Source organism: Mytilus galloprovincialis, chromosome 1, assembly GCF_965363235.1.
Source record: "Mytilus galloprovincialis chromosome 1, xbMytGall1.hap1.1, whole genome shotgun sequence".
Classification (NCBI taxonomy): Eukaryota; Metazoa; Mollusca; class Bivalvia; order Mytilida; family Mytilidae; genus Mytilus; species Mytilus galloprovincialis.
This window is the reverse complement of record NC_134838.1, coordinates 65,497,642-65,519,167: the sequence shown is the minus strand read 5'-3', so window position 1 is coordinate 65,519,167 and position 21,526 is coordinate 65,497,642. Positions and strand designations below refer to the sequence as shown.

The window sequence follows — 21,526 nt, the reverse complement described above, 5'->3', positions numbered from 1 at the left end:
GTTTCTTTAATTCAGTCACAGACGACCCACGGTGTCGCGGGTTCGGTCTAGGTACAGTAATTGTACTATAATGCTGTAATAAACATAAAATTCACTGTTACAGTAATATATGTTCGTCTGTAAATTATTTCCTCGATTTTAAAGATACAATTATTACATATAAAAATGAACATTTTTGAATAACCTTTACAAAAGCAATATGCTACTTTCTAAATCGAATTTGATTTTCTAAATTGACCACAAAAAAATTATGGTATCTACGATGAGTTTATTTACAATAATTCGATATTTAAAGTTAACTATTAACCGTCGAAATAAAATGATATGAAACAATCATAATGAATGAAAGAAAGAAAAAATAAATATGTTATAGTTATTGACCAAGCAAGTCGGTATATGTCATTTAATTTGCACAGCTCGAGTGACCCTGTTTAACCCGAACGAGGTAGGAGTTCGGGTTATTGGGTCATCTCGTGCTGTGTGAATTAAATTACATATACCGATTTGATTGGCCAATAACTGTTTAAACACATGACGTCAACAATTTGCCCGCATAAATCACATCCGCCCAACAAGAAGCTGAAATAGATGGATTTCATCATGTATTATCGGAGGATGATATGATTTTATCATAAGTATTAGAAACATTGGCGGATGAAATGGAACTGAGAAATGTAAATATAGAGGACTTTTTTGGAGAGTTTCCTAGTAATGTGATTGATGAGAATGCGTTTGGAGATTTAATCGACACCTCAGCTGTTTCATTTGACGTAGGACTAGACTTAGATCTATGGTTGCAAGTTCCTTAGGAAAACGGAAAGATCCAAAACGTCAAGGTACGTCTTTTTTTTGTAATTATCTGCCACGCGCAGACCCATTATTGCATAATTTGAGGTGTGGACCCATAGACGGACCCAAGGGAGGGGTCCCGGGTCCCCCTTTTGTGGGGAAAATTTGGTTAATTATATAGAGGATCACCGAAGCATGACGAGCGCCCCCTCCTTTTAGGTCAGTCAGCCCTCCCCCTTTAATAAAAAGTTCTGGATCCGCTACTTGGACCCTTGATATAATCATTTGCGGAAACTTCCGACTAGATTTATCGTTTAATTGTTCTCACCCAGAATATTCATGAAATATTTGCCACTGCCGGATTTTGCCTCTGCCATGTGTTAAATTAAGTGATATTATCTCTTTTCAGGATGAAAAACATGAAGAACAGGGACAAGGAGTCGAATCAAGGTTTGCAGAAATGACAGACCATGAAATTGATACACTTGTTGAAGATACTGAGAACAAAAACATAAAGAAAGCCACAAAATGGGCAGTTAATGTCTATGAAGACTGGAAGAAATCTAAAATTGGTAGTGGTTTAATTATACCAAACCTGAAGGATTTGTCTGTTCAAGATATTAACAGTATTTTAGGGAAATTTGTAGTAGAAGTTCGAAAAAAGAATGGAGAGAAATATCCCGCGAAAACACTTTATCTTCTTGTTACTGGACTTCTAAGAGGACACAAGGTGTTTCTAATCTTAACTTTTTGAACGAGTCTGGTGACAGATTTCTGAGGTTTAGACAAATACTTGACGCACAGATGAAAAAATTAACATCAGATGGGTATGGTATAAATGTTAAACAAGCAGATCCGATTTCAGTTGAACAGGAAGAAATATTGTGGGACAAGTCTGTGTTTGGTAATCATTTATCCAAAAGTTTATTGCATACTGTATTTTTCTACAACTGTAAATAATTTGGTCTACGTGGTCGTGACGAATCTGCAAATTTCACAAATACAGGTAGGAGAAGATGATAACGGAAATTATATTGAATTCCGGGGTAAGAATAATAAAACGTACAATGGAGGGCTACGATATCGCTATATTGCACCAAAATCTGTCAGACAATATTTAGAGAAGGATTGTCAGATATTTGACTCGTATCAGATGTATATGAATACAATATATGAAATTGATAAATCTGTTAGCAGTCCTTTTTATCGTAGACCTGTTTTATCAGATGGTTCTGTTAAGTTTGACAACATACTGGGTGCTAATTGATTAGGGTCACTCGTGAAGACAATTTGCCAAAAGGGAGAATTAAAGGGGAATTTTAGTAACCATTCGGGAAAAAGAACACTTGCAACTAGATTTACCAAGCAGGAGTCAGTGAGCAAATGATAATGGATAGAACAGGTCACAGGAGTGAAAAGGCTGTTCGTACCAAAAAAAGACTGCGGATTCTATACTAAAAGATGCCTCTAACATTTTGAATCCATCTAATAAGCAGATAAAACTTGAGGATCCCAAACCATTAACCGATACTCGTGCAATCCTACCTGAACAAGTTAATATTAAAAATACAGAAAATGCATTTAATGTTTCAAAACCAGAAGGAAAATATCGGGGACTGCCAAGTAACAGCTCTTTTCAGAACTGCGTGTTCAATTTTGTAACGAAGATGTGAACTTCACAGGATTTTTTTTCAATTTTTAACACTGAATTGTTATTTTAAGTTGTTTTTAAGCCGTACATAGAAATGTATGAAAAGCGTTTTTTTTTTTTTTAGTTTTCACTTTGTCAGGTTGTGACACTGATAACTTTTGATGTCGATGATTATTTATTTTCATTTTTTTTTAATGACAATTATTTTATATTGATGGAAAAATGATATTTTAGTATTATAACAACCCGTGTTTTTTTTTTTTTTTTTAATCTTATTTAGACTTGTATTTTGTTGATTGTAATGCTACTACATTTGTTTTGTATGTTTTCTATTCTGATGTTTTATCAAGACTTTAGTGACTGATTTTTATGTCCGAGTATAGATACATGTATCCACTTGATATTTCTCACAAAATGGAAAAAGACAAATATCGGTAGTAGCAATGGAATCAACAAATGTAAACTACTGTACAGTAAACATCTGTCAAGGACGTGAAGTACACGTGACCTGTGCAATAATGAAGTCGTTAATGCACACCTGACCTGTGCATTATCCAGATTATGCCACAGTAAGATCAAAGGGATTTTGCCTCTGTCATGTGTTAATTATGGATATCGAACTTTACAGAACTAAAAAAAAATGTCCATACTAAAAATAAGCCCACCTTGATAATATTTATATTTACAAAAAGAAAAACTGAATTTGTTTTCGAATGTAAGCATAAAATAATGAGTAAAATACATAAGAAAAAAAAGCGGCATCTGTTATTATATAGATATTTTCAGATCTGAATTAATTAGACTGAGCTGCCAATACATTTATTCCGCCCAAGCCTCTCTCGAAGTACGATTTACTACTCTTGGCGCTTGTTCTGAAACGAAAGAAAAAAAAGGATTTTTATAATCAGATAAATTAAATATTTTTTAAGGCACCAATACTTTTTATCTATGGATAGAATTCACACAAATCAAACATACATACAGTTTGCATGGGAACATATGTACTCAATGACTAATAGGCGATTTATAGTGCCAAATGTAGCAATTTGTGAACTCACTTTAATTTTACATTGCATTATCATAACCGTTATTTTCAGTATCCGTTGAAGCAGACATGAAATATATTACATAATCATGCTCAGTTATCATTTCTATATAAAAAAAAAAGTACACAATATTTTCATTATTTTTTCAAATTGCAAGCGATTGAATTTTTTGCCGATCAATAGTTTCCAACTCTAACAACTCGGTGAAACTATTTATCTACAAGCGTTATTACATTCGCGGAATTTCAAATGCAGCTACGGGATTGGAAAATGTTGATTATACCGCTTTAGTTACGACGTCACGTTTCACTATTGTATCTAGGGTTGCAGGACGAAACTACATCATTCAGAATAGATATCAAATAAACGTGAAACAGTATGGTGTTCTTTCTGCTTTTTATGTGTGTACGATAGTTGATTTAGCCCGGCATTTATTGTCTGTTATCTCTTTCGGTATAATAAAACACTTACTTACTGGATATCAGTAAAATAGTTTAGTTTATTCCATATTGGTATTATTTTAGTAGGTTTCTCTATATGAATTGAATTTTGAATAAAAAAGCATATTCACCTGAGAAAGTGTTATTCACCGCGCTTAACATCACGCGCTTTTACATGCAACGTTATGGTAAAATGTTTCATGTAAAAAAAAATTGGTATATGTTTGTCATTAAATACCTTTTCTTCTCTCGGACTATGGAATAAAACAATACCGTCGGCCTCAGTGAATATCATTTTTTCAAAAGTCAATAAAACCGCATATTTACCTCATCAAAAGACAATAATTGTATAGTATTGTCCATTCGAATACAAATATTGACTTCGGCTACGCATCAGGGCAATAATTGCAACTCGGGGACAATAAACTTACTATTTCACTCATACCCAGTCAATAAGTATAAACTAACACTTTGACCAAACATAACAAACAATTAAGAAAGGAACATATTTTAGTACGGTATTATTATAGGGTTTAGTCATCATATATACCACATTTCCTTATTCTCATTTGAATCAAAATGCATAGTTCTTATATTATATACGTTTAACGGCATCTTGTATCATATTTCATACCACGTCTCCTTATTTTTGATTGAGTCAAAATGCATATGAAATACATCCAACATTTTGATGTTCAAAATGACCACGTTAGTGGTCCTGTTATTCATTTTTCCTGATGAATAAAGAGCTCAATACATTACCGGCTGTGTAAGAAATGTTTTCACGTATGTTTATACAATGTACTATCTTTTTGTCGCTAAATTAAACAAAAAAGCAAAATCTTAAAATTCCGAATATGATTGCATATAGTAGTATCCTTTGGTACAGTTAGTTTTAAGATATCAAATACAGAACTTCTATATACTCCTCAAGTTTTGAATGGCGTAACTCTTTTGTTAAATGATACTTCTTGTTCTCCTTGATTCATGTGATTGCTCGACAAATGCAAGACTGGAGTCGTTTTTTTCCTTGAAAAAATATATGTTAATATCGTCAAGTTATCGGAACTCCAATCGAAACTAACTGTGCACCAATTATTGCGAACCTGTTTCTGTATTGTTATTAGTTACAATTTATGACTAAAATCAGCTAAGACACATCGTCGAAACAATATCTGATACAAACATTTAATAACACATATGCATAATTATTTGGATGATAAATTGGCTCTCAAAAAATGACGAAATCAGAATGTACATCATCGGTAAAAGGGCATCATTCTTAAATATAAATCATCATGCAGAAATCTTATACGTCAAGGTATTTCACATCTAATATTTAATGGAAGTGTTCCTTAAAAAGCATAGAAATGTCGGCATGCACCTCAAAAACTAACAAATCCTCTAAACAGACTTATTCAGAAGGATGTAGTTACGATACTGGTGTCAGGTCATTAAATACTGGATAATTTGGTATACATATTGATTCACTCAGAGGTTCTTTGCATTGGAAATAAACATATTTATTCAATACCCAATTGTTGGTATAATACGGGTAATCTTCTTCTTGTATAGTTTATAATGGTTTGATACTAAAGCCCTAACGGGAGGAATTGTGCTTAGTTTTTTATATGATGAAGACATAATCTTTTAATCAGGACTTTATAGTTTTCTATGTTGTGTCTCGTGTACTATTATTTGTCTTGTTCTTTTTAAGCCATGACATTGTCAGTTTATTTTCAATCTATTAGTTTGACTGTCCGTCTGGTATCTTTCGCCTCTGTTTTAATTCATAAACACGTCTTTTTCAAATGACATGCATATCATTTTTTGACATATAAAACTTCCCAATTATTCCGTGACCTTTGAGTTTTTTTTATATTTCACGCGTAAAAGGAACCAATTTTATGTGTGGTTGAATATTCTTAGACATCTATGGGCCAAGATTGAGCATCAAATGAAAAAAATATGAAAAGAAAGTTCAGCAAAAAAAATAAAATTGATTTCCTGATATTCCTTTCAATGATGTATATAATGAATAGACTTTTCCTTCAATCACCATCCTATCGACGTGTCGACAACATTTCATATTTAATACATATACAGCGTTGGGGAAGAACACCAAGTAAGTGATATGTCTACTATAAAACTTCTTAGAAGTGTAAGGTTTGCGTTAATGCAGTAACATATTACTTACCGTTATGGTAGATATTTGAGAAAAATCCCGAGTATAGATAACAATATCAAAGTGATTCCCACCAGGATACATAAAGATGCAATTAAAATGTCAGCAATTTTCTCAGTTATTTTATTGTTTGCAGTACCTGGTGCCTTAAACACAAATGAAAAATATGTTGAACAATCAAGTCTAACGACAGATTCAGTTAATTTGAACATAAAAGATTTTTGTACATTCTCCACAGTTTTTTTGAGAAGTGATGTTTTAAATTATTTAGAGACCAAATACAAAATAACGTTACGTTATTGTTTAAACATTTATAGTATTTGACTTAAAAGTTGTTTACCAATCACATTAAGTATGTCTCAGTGTAGTAATTTGTTTGAATTTAACTTAAGTGTATTATTACCAAGTGTATGAAAAACATGATAAACTGTTTTAACTTGCTTCAAAACCATTATTTAATCCACCATTTAATACACAAGTAAATGCCTGTATCAAGTCTGGAAAATGACACTTGTTTTCCATTCGTTTGATATATTTGAGCTTTTCATTTTAACATTTGATTGGGGACTTTCCTATATGAATTTTCATTGGTATTTTCGTTATTTCCTATTTCTAAAGTAGTTTGGGAATAAAGGATATTACCGAAAAACAGTAAAGGTTAAAAATAAACGAATAAAAACAACACTATTTAAACTCTAGCCCTATGAAGGTGATAAAGAAAGTTCGTACCTAGGATAAACATGTATTATTGGTGTAATTGATACGGAGTATTTATCAACAAGGTTTAAGTTTTTTTAAGCAAAAGGAAGAGACGGTATTTGTCATATCATTGTTAATCAACTTTCCTCTCGGACACTGGTGACGTTGTATAAAGTCAGAGTAGGATGACTGCTGTACAAAGGGCAGAAGGTCATTAATTGAAACATATTGAAGGTATATGGGGTATAATTATGTTGACCATGGCTGCGTTTACGTCGAAGAGTAAAGTTAAAATATTCGTCAACTACACCCAGCCGAAAATTAGAAACAACGTACTTTATTATTAACCTTGTCATTATAACCAAAAAGTGCCACGGTATCAAATTCTTAAATCCAGAAGTGTATGAGTTTTGAAATGAACCCAATTCAGATGGTTAATATAGAGAAGACGAAAGCCTGTTCATTTAAGAGTCTATGTTAAAGGTTAATGGCACTGTAACTTAAAACAGATTTCAATTTGGAAAAAAAGTGTCTTGACAGTAGCTCGAGTTCCCCTGCTCGATTAGAAATTACAGAAACATATACATTTGGATAAAATAGGACAGAGAAAGAAACCGATTGATGTATGGTCAAAAGTTTAAAGGTCAAGACGAACTACTTAAATAAGATATGTCAACTTTGGTTCTAGGGATTGTATCCCACTATGATTGTATAACATGTATACAGATGAAAAATTAAAGTTCGAGATTAAGTATTGCGATTTCAGAAGAAAACAATCAACATACAGATATAAGATATCAGAATTGATTTTTTATTATTTAAAATATCACTTACCAAGTGATATTTTTCGACTTTATCAAAACCACGCAATTATTTCTGAATTTATGTATTCATATGAATGGTTTACCCGTGAAAAAAAAAGTTTTTCATATCATTTTAGTTGGGAGTTTCAGTTGGATGTGCCAGCTTTCAATTTGTTTTATATAATGTTATTAAAAATTCTACTGAAACAATTTCGACTCAGATACGTGCGTGTGTTAAAGAAAAGCAATTCTCAGAAATTAAAATAAAACATTTTCTTTCATCATACTTACATATATACTAAATCGCGCAGGTCTTGTTGAGGATGAAGACATGCTTGTAGTGACTTCAATCGTTATCAACGCATGTTTGGTATTACCGGTGCTTCTTTCATTATTTGTGATGGAATTTGAGTGTCTACTAGCTATTGTCCTAACTTTGGTTATTGTCGTGGTTAACTTAGAAGGTAATCCTTTAATTGGTGTTGTTCTTGTTGTCTTGGTTGTAGCAATTGTCTTGGTTTTTGAAGGGTATGTGATTCCTATGCAAATTAAATAGAAGTTATATAAATTAAACAAATAAATATAACCTGAAAGATCAACCGATCTATACAGTACCATATGTCTCTCCATGGACCTTGATAAGATGTAGAATGATTTGGAATAGACTGTAGTTAAATAAAGTCTTGAATTGCTTGAATGTAATTTGTAATGGCTAATAATAAATTATACTTGTAAAACTGACCACTTTCTATTAATTTTAATATTTGAATTTGAAGAAACATCGCAGTTTTAGATTGTAACACAGCACAATTAATCAATAATATATAGATATTAATTAACCCATTTTATGAACAAATTGTAATATGTCAGAAATCATGAATGAAGATTTTGATCTGGATGTTAACAACTACATAGTCGTGTTACAAAATGCTGTCTTGTCAAACTGATATTATAGGGAAACTCCGCAAAAAAATGAAAAATTGATATTATGTTCTTGAAGCATAATAAACCACATGTTCATCAATAAAAAAGATTAATTCTGTATGTAAAGAGATCAAAATCGATTTTTGAAATTTATTATCAGTTCTTGGAAATCGCCATCTTGTCGGCATGTCCGATATAAAATGTCACGTGGTTTTTGAAGGGTATGTGATTCCTTTGCAAATTAAATAGAAGTTATATAAATTAAACAAATAAATATAACCTGAAAGATCAACCGATCTATACAGTACCATATGTCTCTCCATGGACCTTGATAAGATGTAGAATGATTTGGAATAGACTGTAGTTAAATAAAGTCTTGAATTGCTTGAATGTAATTTGTAATGGCTAATAATAAATAATACTTGTAAAACTGACCACTTTCTATTAATTTTAATATTTGAATTTGAAGAAACATCGCAGTTTTAGATTGTAACACAGCACAATTAAATCAATAATATATAGATATTAATTAACCCATTTTATGAACAAATTGTGATATGTCAGAAATCATGAATGAAGATTTTGATCTGGATGTGAACAACTACATAGTCGTGTTACAAAATGCTGTCTTGTCAAACTGATATTATAGGGAAACTCCGCAAAAAAATGAAAAATTGATATTATGTTCTTGAAGCATAATAAACCACATGTTCATCAATAAAAAAGTTTAATTCTGTATGTAAAGAGATCAAAATCGATTTTTGAAATTTATTATCAGTTCTTGGAAATCGCCATCTTGTCGGCATGTCCGATATAAAATGTCACGTGACTTCTGGTGATATCTATAAACCACGAAGAACAAACAGATTCGGGGATTATCGACCGTGCGTTATTGTCAATCAATCGGGTATTGCCGTAGACGTCATACAGTGTTAAAATGTCTTGCTCAGTGTAGAATGGTTCTGTCAAACAAGGTTGTGACAAAAGTGTACATAGTTTTCCCGATCCCACAACACAAGAAAGACATGCAATGCATGGTTGTGCATCCTTAAAGCAATAGCAAAAAGTTTCATCTATAGCAAGCTTAAGTTGGTGTGTGACGACCATTTTGAACAACCTTCTTTCGAGGGAGATTGGTAATTATATTCTTTTAATAACAAAATAACCTAGCAGTGCTGATAGCTATAGTTATCAAATCCTTATATGATAAGATCTCGTTGATAAACAAATATATAAATTTGATGAGGAAGAAAAGTTTAAATTATAAGAAAGACAAAATTAATGCAGTGTTCTTGTAACAATCAATGATATACAAGAAATTCATTAGTATGCCTCTTTTATTTAAAGTACATTGATTTATATAAAGAATATTTCCGTATATAGACTAGGTAGTTTTTCAAATTAATAAAGTTATACTATTATAAATAATATTTTTTTTTAAATTATGTTATTCAACGTCTATTGACAAGGAGCGATGTTAGGAAGAGCTTTAGCTTGGACATAATATGTAGATATACAAATGTAATATAATATTTCCGCTGCCAGGTTATAGAAATGTAAATATCGAAATATCGGACATTTCAATTTCTTTATTAAAAGAGTCACGGTGGGTATGGTTGTCCTGCGAGAGAATGTTCTGTGCTGGTGATTCGGTCCTGACGGGTGCTGGTGATCAATGAAAAAATGTAAACAAAGACGAAAATGATGATTTTTGACGTTTTCACTCATAAAAAATAGAAGAAAACAGTTGAGATTTTTCAATTTTGTTTCTTATGGGTTCATATGTAAAGCATTAAAAAGTTGACCCTGTAAACTGTTTCAGTAAGCGTAACACAAAAATGCTCATTTTCAGAAAATCTCGAACTGAAAAAATAAAACAAAAATGCTCATAGAGTCCGCTTTCTATACCGCAATCCACACGACAAAACTATTTTGTGAAAAAACATTGCAATTTATTAAAATTTATCATTTTTTCAATTTATTCATGTCCTGATACTGTGCTGGTGGGTCCTGTCATTGTGCTGGTGGGTCCTGATACGGTGCTGGTGATTTTGGATAAGAAGTTGCTCATATTTGAAACAAATGTTACAAAATCAATAAAATTGGGCAGATAAGTATTGTCAATAGGATCTATGACTCCTATTTTAGCTCTTGTGCATCCATTTGGCTGTTTAATATGTGTTTTCAAATGATCGTTACTTATATTACACAATTACATAACAGGGCAACCTCTTTCGTCCAATATCAGATAACAATATATACTATCTGAAATAAAAATAGTTTTATTAAGATATTAAATGCCCCTTACATTGATGCTTCAACAATGATCAAAGCACATGCTGCATAGACATGTTTGTTAGCGCTCCGCATACCCCTCCCCACTTACTCAACCCCCCCCCCCCCCATTTCCTCCTTCATTGTTACAGTGGTGTAGCAACACAACAATTTATCACAAAAATAATAACACAAAGACACACATTATTGAACAACAAATGCTCACAGGTACTGAAAGCTAGTTCAAAGCCGCATTTTCAACTTAAGAAATAATTCATGGGGGCTTGAATATATCGTGATTTTACCACGGGTTGGCCCTTTATGACAAATATTTTACCCCTGAGCGATAGCCCCCATGAATTATTTCGATTCTGATAGGACACATACGGCAATTCTTTTGGATCGAAGCGCTCTAGGTGTAGGCAAATATTTGCCGTTCCCATAAATAAACGCACTAATAAACTAGCGTAAAAGAACGGAGCAAACTGCATTAGTGACATGCTTAAACTATTTAAAATAATGTATTTAGACAGTTTTGGATGAATTTGAATGATAATTTATTTATATGTCTTATATGATGTACAATAAAGGGCTTTTGCCACATTTTAGCATCATTTGTGTATGTTTCCTTGTGATGATTTTCGGATTCACAAGCGTGTATTTTCCCGTAAAATGCTTACATTCTAACGTCATTGTTCTATGACGTCGGGTATCTCATTCATAAAAAAGCATATGACGTGGGAGTACAATCGGAACAGCACTGGCAATATATTCATATTTTACCACGGGTGTGTACTCAAAGCGTTTGAAGGACGTCATGTTAGAATAATAGATATAAACCATGTTCTCATATGCAAAAATCCCAATCGTGTCGATTAAAAAAGTCTCAAAACTTAAGTTCACATTTTAATGTTTGATTAAGCAGAACTTTAATTAAAAGTGTGCAGTGAATCTTGTGCTCACAAAAGTTATAATTGTCATAATTATGTTAACATAAGACTTATAAAGGAAATAAGAAGGTACCAAGAAATATTTTACAGTTCAATTTAATGATCATGAATGGAAGGAAATGGTACGGAAGTTTACATAGGACAAAAAGAAATTGATAGTATTTTTTGGCGAAAGACTTAAACGCAAGAAATAACTTTGATTGACTTGCTTGCTATGTTTGCTCCAAGGATATTTTCAAACAATAGGTAGGCGGAGTTTCAATACATACTGGGATTTGATTGGACAAATACAAACTGACAGGAATTGAAGTTAATGTTTATTGTCCAAACAAATTCTAGTATATAGAAAACATACTACTTACCTGTCGTTTACAACCATCCGAACAATCATAGCAAGCATTTAATCAAGGTTTGCTTTGCATGTATTTATAGAAGAGCTGTAAATTCAAAAAAAAAATCTTGTTGTCGTAGATGGTTAATTCTAATATGACATGCTTCTTTCGCTTTGTAAACAACACCGTGATAAAATTCTCGATATATCTATACTTAGCGCAGACTCCAAGATGTACACAAATGGCTGATTAAATATGCCTCCCACGAAAATCCACATGTATCATAACCTATGTGTAAACGGTTGTGGATTTCGCTGTGTTAACAATTACCTTCTAAACTCGGATACAATTGCATTAAAATAAAGTATTGAGGTAGGTGTTGCTTGTTTTCTCTTCTATTGCATTATTCGCACATTTACTGATTTCAGCAAGTCAACATGGCGGCTCCTTGGTTACAACATGTCAACAGTGAATTTGACGGTAGCCTTACGATAAAAAATGTAAATTTAAAATAGCAAATGTTGGGTTTACTGAGAAGTAAAAAAAGTAATCACATTTTTATTCTAGCCGTTAGTTAAGAAATCATTCATGCAGGTTTATTAGATTTGTTTTACATTTATCGAACAGTGGGTAAAATAGAACAGCCACACACACGGTATTCCCATCATCGCTTCAGTTTTTTAATGATCGTATTTGTCCTATTAGAATCGAAATAATTCATGGAAGCCATAGATTTGTTGGAAATTTACACATGGCCTGGGCCGTGATATTCGAATTTTGGCCCAGGCCATGTGTAAATTTCCAACAAATCTATGGCTTCCATGAATTATTTCTTAAATCCTCAACAAAATATCATTAACTTTGTTGGAACGAATAAAGGTTTTAAATCAAATTTTCGTGGACTTTTTAGCTTCCACCCTGACGAGGCATGTTAGCTGTTCGTATGCTGTTGCGCCTGACGCACCGAAACTTTCACATTTCAATCTTCTTTTCTGAAATATTTTACCCAGCTCATACTTGACAGGATTGTTATTCTAGTAAAAGGTGTAACCAACGAATTGAACACAAGTTAAAAATTCCACAATACTATATAATTCATTTTATGTGTCAATTTGTTCGAAAAAAATCGAAAAGAAGAGTTTTTTAATGTCATGGTTATCTGTCGCTATCTAGATATATGCTTAGCATTTATTTCAGATGACATGGACTCCTCACCCAGGTGACCCTGCTGCCTTTCATAACTTTATCCGTATACAATTATTTTAAAATAGATAACCAAAGGCTGCAACTCGTATACGTATTTTTGTATTTAAATGATTCGTTGTATAAACGAGAATATTTGTGGTGAATGGAAACTGTGAGGGTCAAAATCTTAAATTGCTTGTAAATGTTGCTGGACCCAGTTTCGTTATCTGATCTGAATTTTCTAAAATGTGCAAGGTAGATAGACATTTTGATTTTTTTAACTCGGTAGGTTTGCCCCAATCGCTTGAACATTTACAATATTACAGCCAATTTCAATGAGTGTGTAGACAAAGGGATTACTTTGGTTATCTTGCTTGCTGAACAGAAAAGTCATTGTAAGTTATGTAAACTACCCTACTTTAAGAGTAGACTAGTCCGACAAATGACACATCTTTCTGTCTGTAGGACCAGGCTACTTCGAAAGGAGGGTACTTTACCTTACCTAACAATGACCTCACGGTTTAGCTAACAAGCTATTTTGGAATTTTGAAATGAAAAAGCTAAGAAATCTTAGTTTTGTTAGTGTGTACTAGGTTTTCGAAAAAAAAAACCTGATAACCCTTCAGACAAAAAAAAAATGTTGAAAATATCTTACAGATACAGCAAGTGATATGTAAGATATTTTCAACATTTTTTTTTTGTCTGAAGGGTTATCAGGTATTTTTTTTCGAAAACGGTGGTATGGGTGTCTTCCTCCATCTTGGATCGTAAAAAACAGAGAACCAAAGGTCCAGACTTTCTATCAAGTCAGCAAAATTTGATGCAGGAATGCAGATATTTAATATGAATTTTCATTTTAAAGAACCAATTTATAAGACTATAACTTATAGATATTAATATTTTTGCAATTGTTGATTATTTTTGGTTGTTTTTAATTTTTTTTTTAAAATTGGCATTTTAAGGGGAGGTAACACTAAAACAGTGCACTTTCTGAAGGAATCTACCTGAAATTTTCCTATTTTGTATTTTAGCGTGGAAAACGTACGGTGACCTTATTTTTTCTTTTGAAATTCTGAAATCATTGTCTGAAGGTATCTTTTTCTTAAGTTTTTAACAATTCTATCATTTTGTTTAGTTTCTAATCCCAAAATGATGTTTTTTCCTGTATAATCCATACAAAATGTGTCATTTTGTTACATCCTGTAGCTTGAGAAAATGCACGGTGACCTATCATTTTTATTATATTTTTCAACATATATCAATAGATACTACGTTTTGGCAAAGTATGAACAAATTCTATCATTTTTATTTTAGACTCCCATACCACCTTAATAGCTATAAGATACATTTTTCTTTTAAAATACAACTTTTAAATCTTACGGGAAACTATTCTAAGCTTAAAACTTTCACTGTAACCTCGCTTTAACTTATCCCCCATCCCCCCCCCTCCCCCGAAAAAAAAACCCAAAACAAGCAAACCCGCAATACTATTGTCATTCTTATAGTCAGCACTCAATTGTTCACAAACAAATGTGTTTAAAGCTGCTAAAGACATATGATTCAAACGCTCAGTAAGTCCTTTGTTCTATATTTTTGCTCTCCATTTTTATGCAAAACCTTTTACATTTTTATTTTATCGGTTATTGTTGAAGGTCGTACGATGACATATGGTTGTTAACACATACTTTCTTTGGTTTCTTATGGAAATTTTTCCATTGACAACAAACATACCACATCATCTGCATTATATAAGTATTGTATAAATTACAACGTATTTTGGTAATCTTGCAAAATGATCGTAATCCCGAAAATCGTTAACATATTTTCTTATCTTAAAAGGGGCAAGAAGGGTTCCATCAACAGGCCAATAAATAAAATTACAGTTAATTTAAAAAAAAATAAAAAAAAAATAGGTGTATTTTTTCTCTCATAATAACAGTAAACAGATTCACAACAATGTCAATTTCAAGAAAGCAGACAACAGTTTATTAGTCAATAACAATGCAGCATCAATGATCTTGAATATATGCTTCTTTTAACTAAAATATAAAGGCACAGAACCAGGACATTGGAGCACAGTACCAGGACCGTTTTTCTTATCACCAGCACAGCGTCAGGACAATTCCGTTTAACGAACTTGTACGACTTTTGCAATATAATATTGTTGTAATATACTTTGCATAGTACTTATGACGCATCAGAGAAAAATTAAGCAACAAAACAGTCGTTTTATTGCCCTTCTGATACAATGTAAACAAACCCACCAGCACAGAATCAGGACCCACCAGCACCTGACAGGACCAAATCACCAGCACAGTACGTTCTCTCGCAGGACAACCATACCCACCGTGAGAGTTGTGTTTTTAAACTAATCTTTGAATGATATACGGAATAAATTCAGAACGGTCATTTGTCAAGACACTTTACATGCAGTAAAATGTGTGACCCTATCTGGTATATTCGGTGAAAAATGTATAGGTTTTTTTTCCTTTTTAAATTTTATTTCGTTATCGTATTAAATAAATATTTTGGCTTTCTCCCTAATTGACAAAAGGTATGTCAGAATTATTGTTAGATGTAATGTCAGAGTGACAAATTCAGCTAGGTATTCCAAGGACGTATATTCGACACATGTCCCTGTGTATTCCAGTGACATCCTGTCGACTAAAATTCGTATGACACAATTAAACAATACAGGTTCATGCATGGTCTCTTTATTGATGTACCCGGTTTGCACAGGTACCATTTATTGAACCAAATATTTGTGTCTGATAATAAGTTTTAAAAAAATCATAAACATGATCGTTGAAATTTTTGAGAAATAGATAATGTTTTGTAATGATTATGGAGCCTTTTTGAAAAAAAAAATCTTCATGCAAATACAAGCTTTTGTCGATATACAGTAATGCATCACTTATAGTCACTTGAAGATAAGCTGAGAATCCCTTCTATGTCTGTCCGGTTTTTTTGTCTTATGTCCCCTATATCTTTATAAGGATTAGGATGTCTAGGATGACACGGGAATTTGTCATTGTATTAAAATTAAGAAGTGTAGATAGAGTGGAATATTGAAAACAATATATAACCGAATAGAGAAAAAATAAAGAGAAAGATCGACGAAGATGGAAACTAGTTATTGCAAAGAAGCGGATATAAAAAGAGAGGCACATTGGGAAACAAATGTTTGCATGACAAAGTTATTGCTCGCTTTGATATTTTTAGTTATACAAAATCACACATCGTGTTCCTAATTTCATACATCTTAAAGTAAAACGACATAAGAAACCTGTAATACTAGCTACTCAATATGGTTGTATTGGAATACAGATTGACAACTAGGCATGGTCCGAGATGATGTAATATTTGCCACATGACGCTCATATTTCTTTCTACCCTCATCATTTTATTCATTAAATATTGCTGTAAACATTGATGTTTAACACCCAAACAAAATGGGAGTAGTATGTACCTTCAGAGCTTCTTCGTGATATATATTTGTGAAATATATAATTACTTTTTGGAGAGAACACTCACCAAACCAAAACGAACGATATTACCATGCAGGCATTTAGTTTTCGTCAGACACAAGATAAATAATCACTCTCAAAAACGTATATATGCATGCAGTTTTCAAATATCAAGAACAATTAGCGGTCTATAGGTCACTGTTAAGTCCGTTTACAAACTGTTTAGAGTCAGACATGCCACTTGTACATTCTTTGAAGCCTTCATGTACCACTTTCGACGATGGGAACTCTTCTCTGATGGTGTTGACAACATAAGCTTATATGGTAATTCTGGTTATCTGTATACAAGTGGTTGGCCTCGTCTGTCCCAACAACCATATTAACGAAACGCTACTAGTCTGCTTTTTCTGGTAGAGAGGACCTCTGGAACTCATCCTCAATGGCACTTATACGCCAGAAAACTTACAAGTATACAAGTAAAGATTGTTTCAAGAAACAACGAGGTTGGGACGAATTAATCTATATAAAATCGTCAATAGCAACTGTTTTACATTACTAAGATATGCCTTTTATTACAACTACTGTACTACTAATTTGGATAATTGACCGCTATCCTGTTCAATATTGCACACAATTATCATGCATAAAATATAAAACAAACTTGTAAAAAAAATCCTCAAACAAAATAATGTATTAGATAAGATTTATAATATATGTATATCCATTAATGAAATAAACGATAATTAGCATTCTTTTCACAAATAATTTAGTTAGTGATTGTCAGATTAATTTAAATAAGTAAGATCGAAATGTTAAAAAGAAAAAAAAAATCATGCTAGTTCCACTGTTGTATTCATAATTTTTTTTCAATTAAACACTTTGAAATTGCGAAAGATTTGCGATACTTAGCATTTAAAAATCGCCAGATTTAAACACAAGTTAAAAAATTCCGGTAAAGTGAATCAGACGTGCAATAATTTTTATTTGGGAAACGCAACATTTAATTTTTAAGGTTCTTTCAACTTAATATTTTAATTTTATGCTAATTGCATAGAACGTTATCGGAAATTGTTTCATTTTTATGTTGCATACACTTCCGAAATTAAAAATTTATTTCAATAAATTTATACAATTAAATTATTGTTTCTCTATTGTCATCGGTGTATTAAACTCGCTATACCCTTTCTGTTAATTCATTCGAAATGACAACATTCACAGCTGTGAACACTTGAATTCACAACTGTGTACACCTGAGGCTAAATTGCTGCAAGGTAAAGTTCAAACCAATTTTACGCAAATCGAGAAATATACAATGACTTTACAAAATAATATACACACTCTGTTCACACATATTTTTCATTGAAATGGTTATCAAAGTTATAACGGTAAATAAAACGTAAAATATTTTCAGTTTAAGATCAGTAAAAATGTTCAACAGATATTTTATGAAAAAATCCCAACAATAATTTTTGAAATTAATTCGAAAATATTTATATTCATATAATTATATAGGAAGTTTTATTCAATAATACAATAATAATACAAAACGGTACACGCACGTTTATTTTGATATTGTGGTTATTAACTACGACCAACGTGCGCTTTTAATTACGTAGTATTGTGAGAAGAAATTAAGACTTTAACAGATTTTATTTTTTCCCAGGATTCAACAAATCGGGCTAAAACGTCACAACCCACTCTCGTAGGTCAAGCAAAAAAGTTACAAATACTTGATTTTCTCCGTTATTAGAAGGAATATAAATATAAAACTTTGTGATCGTGTTTTTTATGTTAAGACGAACATATTAAGATGATAAGTAAAAAATCGCGGAATTTCTCTTTAAACAAATTAACTCTGTAATTAAGTTAATTTTTTTATTTGACCTGTTACTTGTCGTGAAGGCTTCAGAATGTTTCATTCATTTTCATTTAACAACAATAGAAAGAAAAGCATTGGCTTTTGAAAAGGGTTTAAAATTGTTAACGTCGAAAACCATTCGGGTACAATTTTAGAGCAGACGGAAATTGCACCTAGATCCCTAGCTTTACTCATTTTGAATCGAAACCAGATTTGAATAGATGAAGAAACCAAATGTTATGGTATAGTTTTTGATAGAACATTACCCTTTCTTTCCCATATAAAAATGTCTAAAAGCTTTAGATATTTTAAAAGTCACACTTAATTCATGGAAACAAAACTAGATCTAGAAGGAAAATGAAAGCCTGAGCGACACAATATCTAAACATGCTAAGAGTAATAAAAGTAAAAATACCTTTATCCGATTTTTCAATCTATTATCAGAGAATATGCATTTAATCTATTGAAAAGGGAACGATACGTATATAACATGAACTAAAACCAAATGTTGACAAACCTTTATATAATTTTATATACAATTAAGACCAGTTTGCTTTTTATACATGTGTTATACCCGATCATCTTTAAAAAAAAAAACATATCGATTGCAATCGTTCTTTCTTTAATTCTATCTGAATTTTTCTATAAGTAGTACATCCCTGTTAATGAAGTCTGCAGTTTGTGAAAATGCATAACAATAAAATTATTTTCGTTATTTGTAGGAAGAGAGTATGTTTCTGTTGAAAAATGGAATGTTGACAATTGGAAAATTGACAAGTCTTTTTAATTAAGGAGATATTTACGTGTGTTGTTCATGTACATCATGTTTTTATAATTTGAGCGTTCCTGACGATGATAAATCCAGTTGAGCCAATCGAAATCATTACAGATATAGTGTTAATTTATTTTTCGTTTTTAATCACCACGTTTGTCATCGTTTTGGGGGCCTGTTTATCGAAACTGTCCAATGAAATTAGGATAGAGTTAAGACCGACTTACCACGAGGGTATCACCAGCCCAGTGGTCAAAACTTCGGTGTTCACTTGAATATTAATAATGTGGTCATTTTTATAAATTTCCTGTTTTCAAAACTTTGAATTTTTCGAAAAACTAAGGCTTTTCTTATCCTAGACATAGATTACCTTAGCCGTATTTGGCACAACTTTTTGGAATTTTGGATCCTCAATGCTCTTCAACTTTGTACTTGTTTGGCTTTATAAATATTTTGATTTGAGCGTCACTGATGAGTCTTATGTAGTCGAAACGCGCGTCTGACGTTTTAAATTATAATCCTGGTGCCTTTGGTTACTATTCAGAGATGTATATGAAAAATGAAAAAATAAAAGATAGTATCAAATTTTACCAATGATTATGATTTTTAAAAAATAATAATAATTAGAAACTTTTTATTCGTTTTTAATTAAAAATAATAATTAGTGTTTATATAATAATTGCACATTCAAACTCTTTGAAACAAAGATAAAAATTATAACTACGTTAAGAATTGAACAAACTAATTGTAAATAGTTATAAACTAAATATTTAATCTATGGAACGCCAAAACTGTCATATTATGGCCATTTGCCATTATATGATGTGATATTACACTTATATAATGTGCATTTGACAATATATGACGTGTACAAACCTTTATATGGTGTCCAGTTGACATTATATGATGTCCAAATATTCTTATATGATGTGCATATACACTTTTATGAGGTGCATGTATCCTTATATAATGTCCAAACATCCTTATATGACGTGATTGTGTCCTTATATTATGTACAAATGACATTATATGATATGCAATTGTCTTTATATTCTGTGCGTTTACCTTTATATTATGTGCAAACATCTTTATATGATGTGATCTTATCATTATATTATGTGGTTCGATTCATTTCATTATATGATGTGCAAATATACTTATATAATGTGTAAATATACTTATATGATGTGCAAACATCCTTATATGATGTGCAAACATCCTTATATGCTGTGATTTTGTCCTTATATTGTTACGGTTTAGGGTATAAGTTGTAGGTTTGTACATACGACTGTTTCAGGCTACTCAGTAAACACTCTATTATATTTTCGCGTTCGTCGTTTACTGTTAGCCAACGTGTATACAAAGACATTTGATGAACATTGTGTATACTTATATATTGTTATTGTATGTAAATATTGTTAGTAAGGTCTCTGCATGGGAATAATAATATAGAGTTCGTCTTCATTGTTTGACCATGGGGGGTCCCCTGACTGAACGACTGTTCCCACCTTCTGTTTACCCTTATTTCACACGTTCCCGCTTGATTACCTTGTTATTTTATTAGCGTAAGGCATGAATATTGTAACTGGGGCCCATACATGCTAAGAGTAAGCTTAGATAAGTCCCGTTTGTCCATTTATCGATGCCTGGAATAAGAAAATCCTAAGTATTTCGAAAAATTCAAAGTTTTGTTAAACAGAAAATTTATAAAAAATGACCACATTATTGATATTCATGTCAGCAACGAAATGTTGACTACTGGGCTGGTGATACCCTCGGGGACAAAACGTCAAAACAGCAGTGGCATCAACCCAGTGGTTAAAATAGTTTTAATAGTTATCAAAGGTACCAAGATGTTTGCACATAATATAAGGGTAAACGCACATAATATAAAGACAATTGCACATCATATAATGCTATTTGTACATAATAAAAGGACACAATCACATCATATAAGAATGTTTGGACATCATTTAAGGATACATACATCTCATATAAGTATATATGCACATCATGTAAGTATATATGCGCATCATATAGGTAAATATGCACATCATATAAATATATTTGTACACCATATAAGTATTTATATAAGTATAAGTATTTATGCACATCATATAGGGATATTTGCACAGCATATAAGGATATTTG

The 21,526-nt window shown here is 31.9% G+C and overlaps 1 protein-coding gene across 1 annotated transcript in view; it reads right to left on the bottom strand.

Annotated features, from left to right (window-relative positions):
- Positions 1–3,107: 3,107 nt before the first annotated feature.
- LOC143085274 (uncharacterized) overlaps positions 3,108–21,526 on the bottom strand; it is a 31,736-nt gene continuing 13,317 nt past the window's right edge. The window contains exons 6-8 of the mRNA XM_076261565.1: positions 7,905–8,152; positions 6,124–6,257; positions 3,108–3,312 (exon numbers count right to left, since the gene is read on the bottom strand). Of these exons, the coding sequence (XP_076117680.1) occupies positions 6,126–6,257; positions 7,905–8,152 (380 nt within the window). The 3' untranslated portion in view covers positions 3,108–3,312; positions 6,124–6,125. The remainder of the gene's footprint in view (positions 3,313–6,123; positions 6,258–7,904; positions 8,153–21,526) is intronic.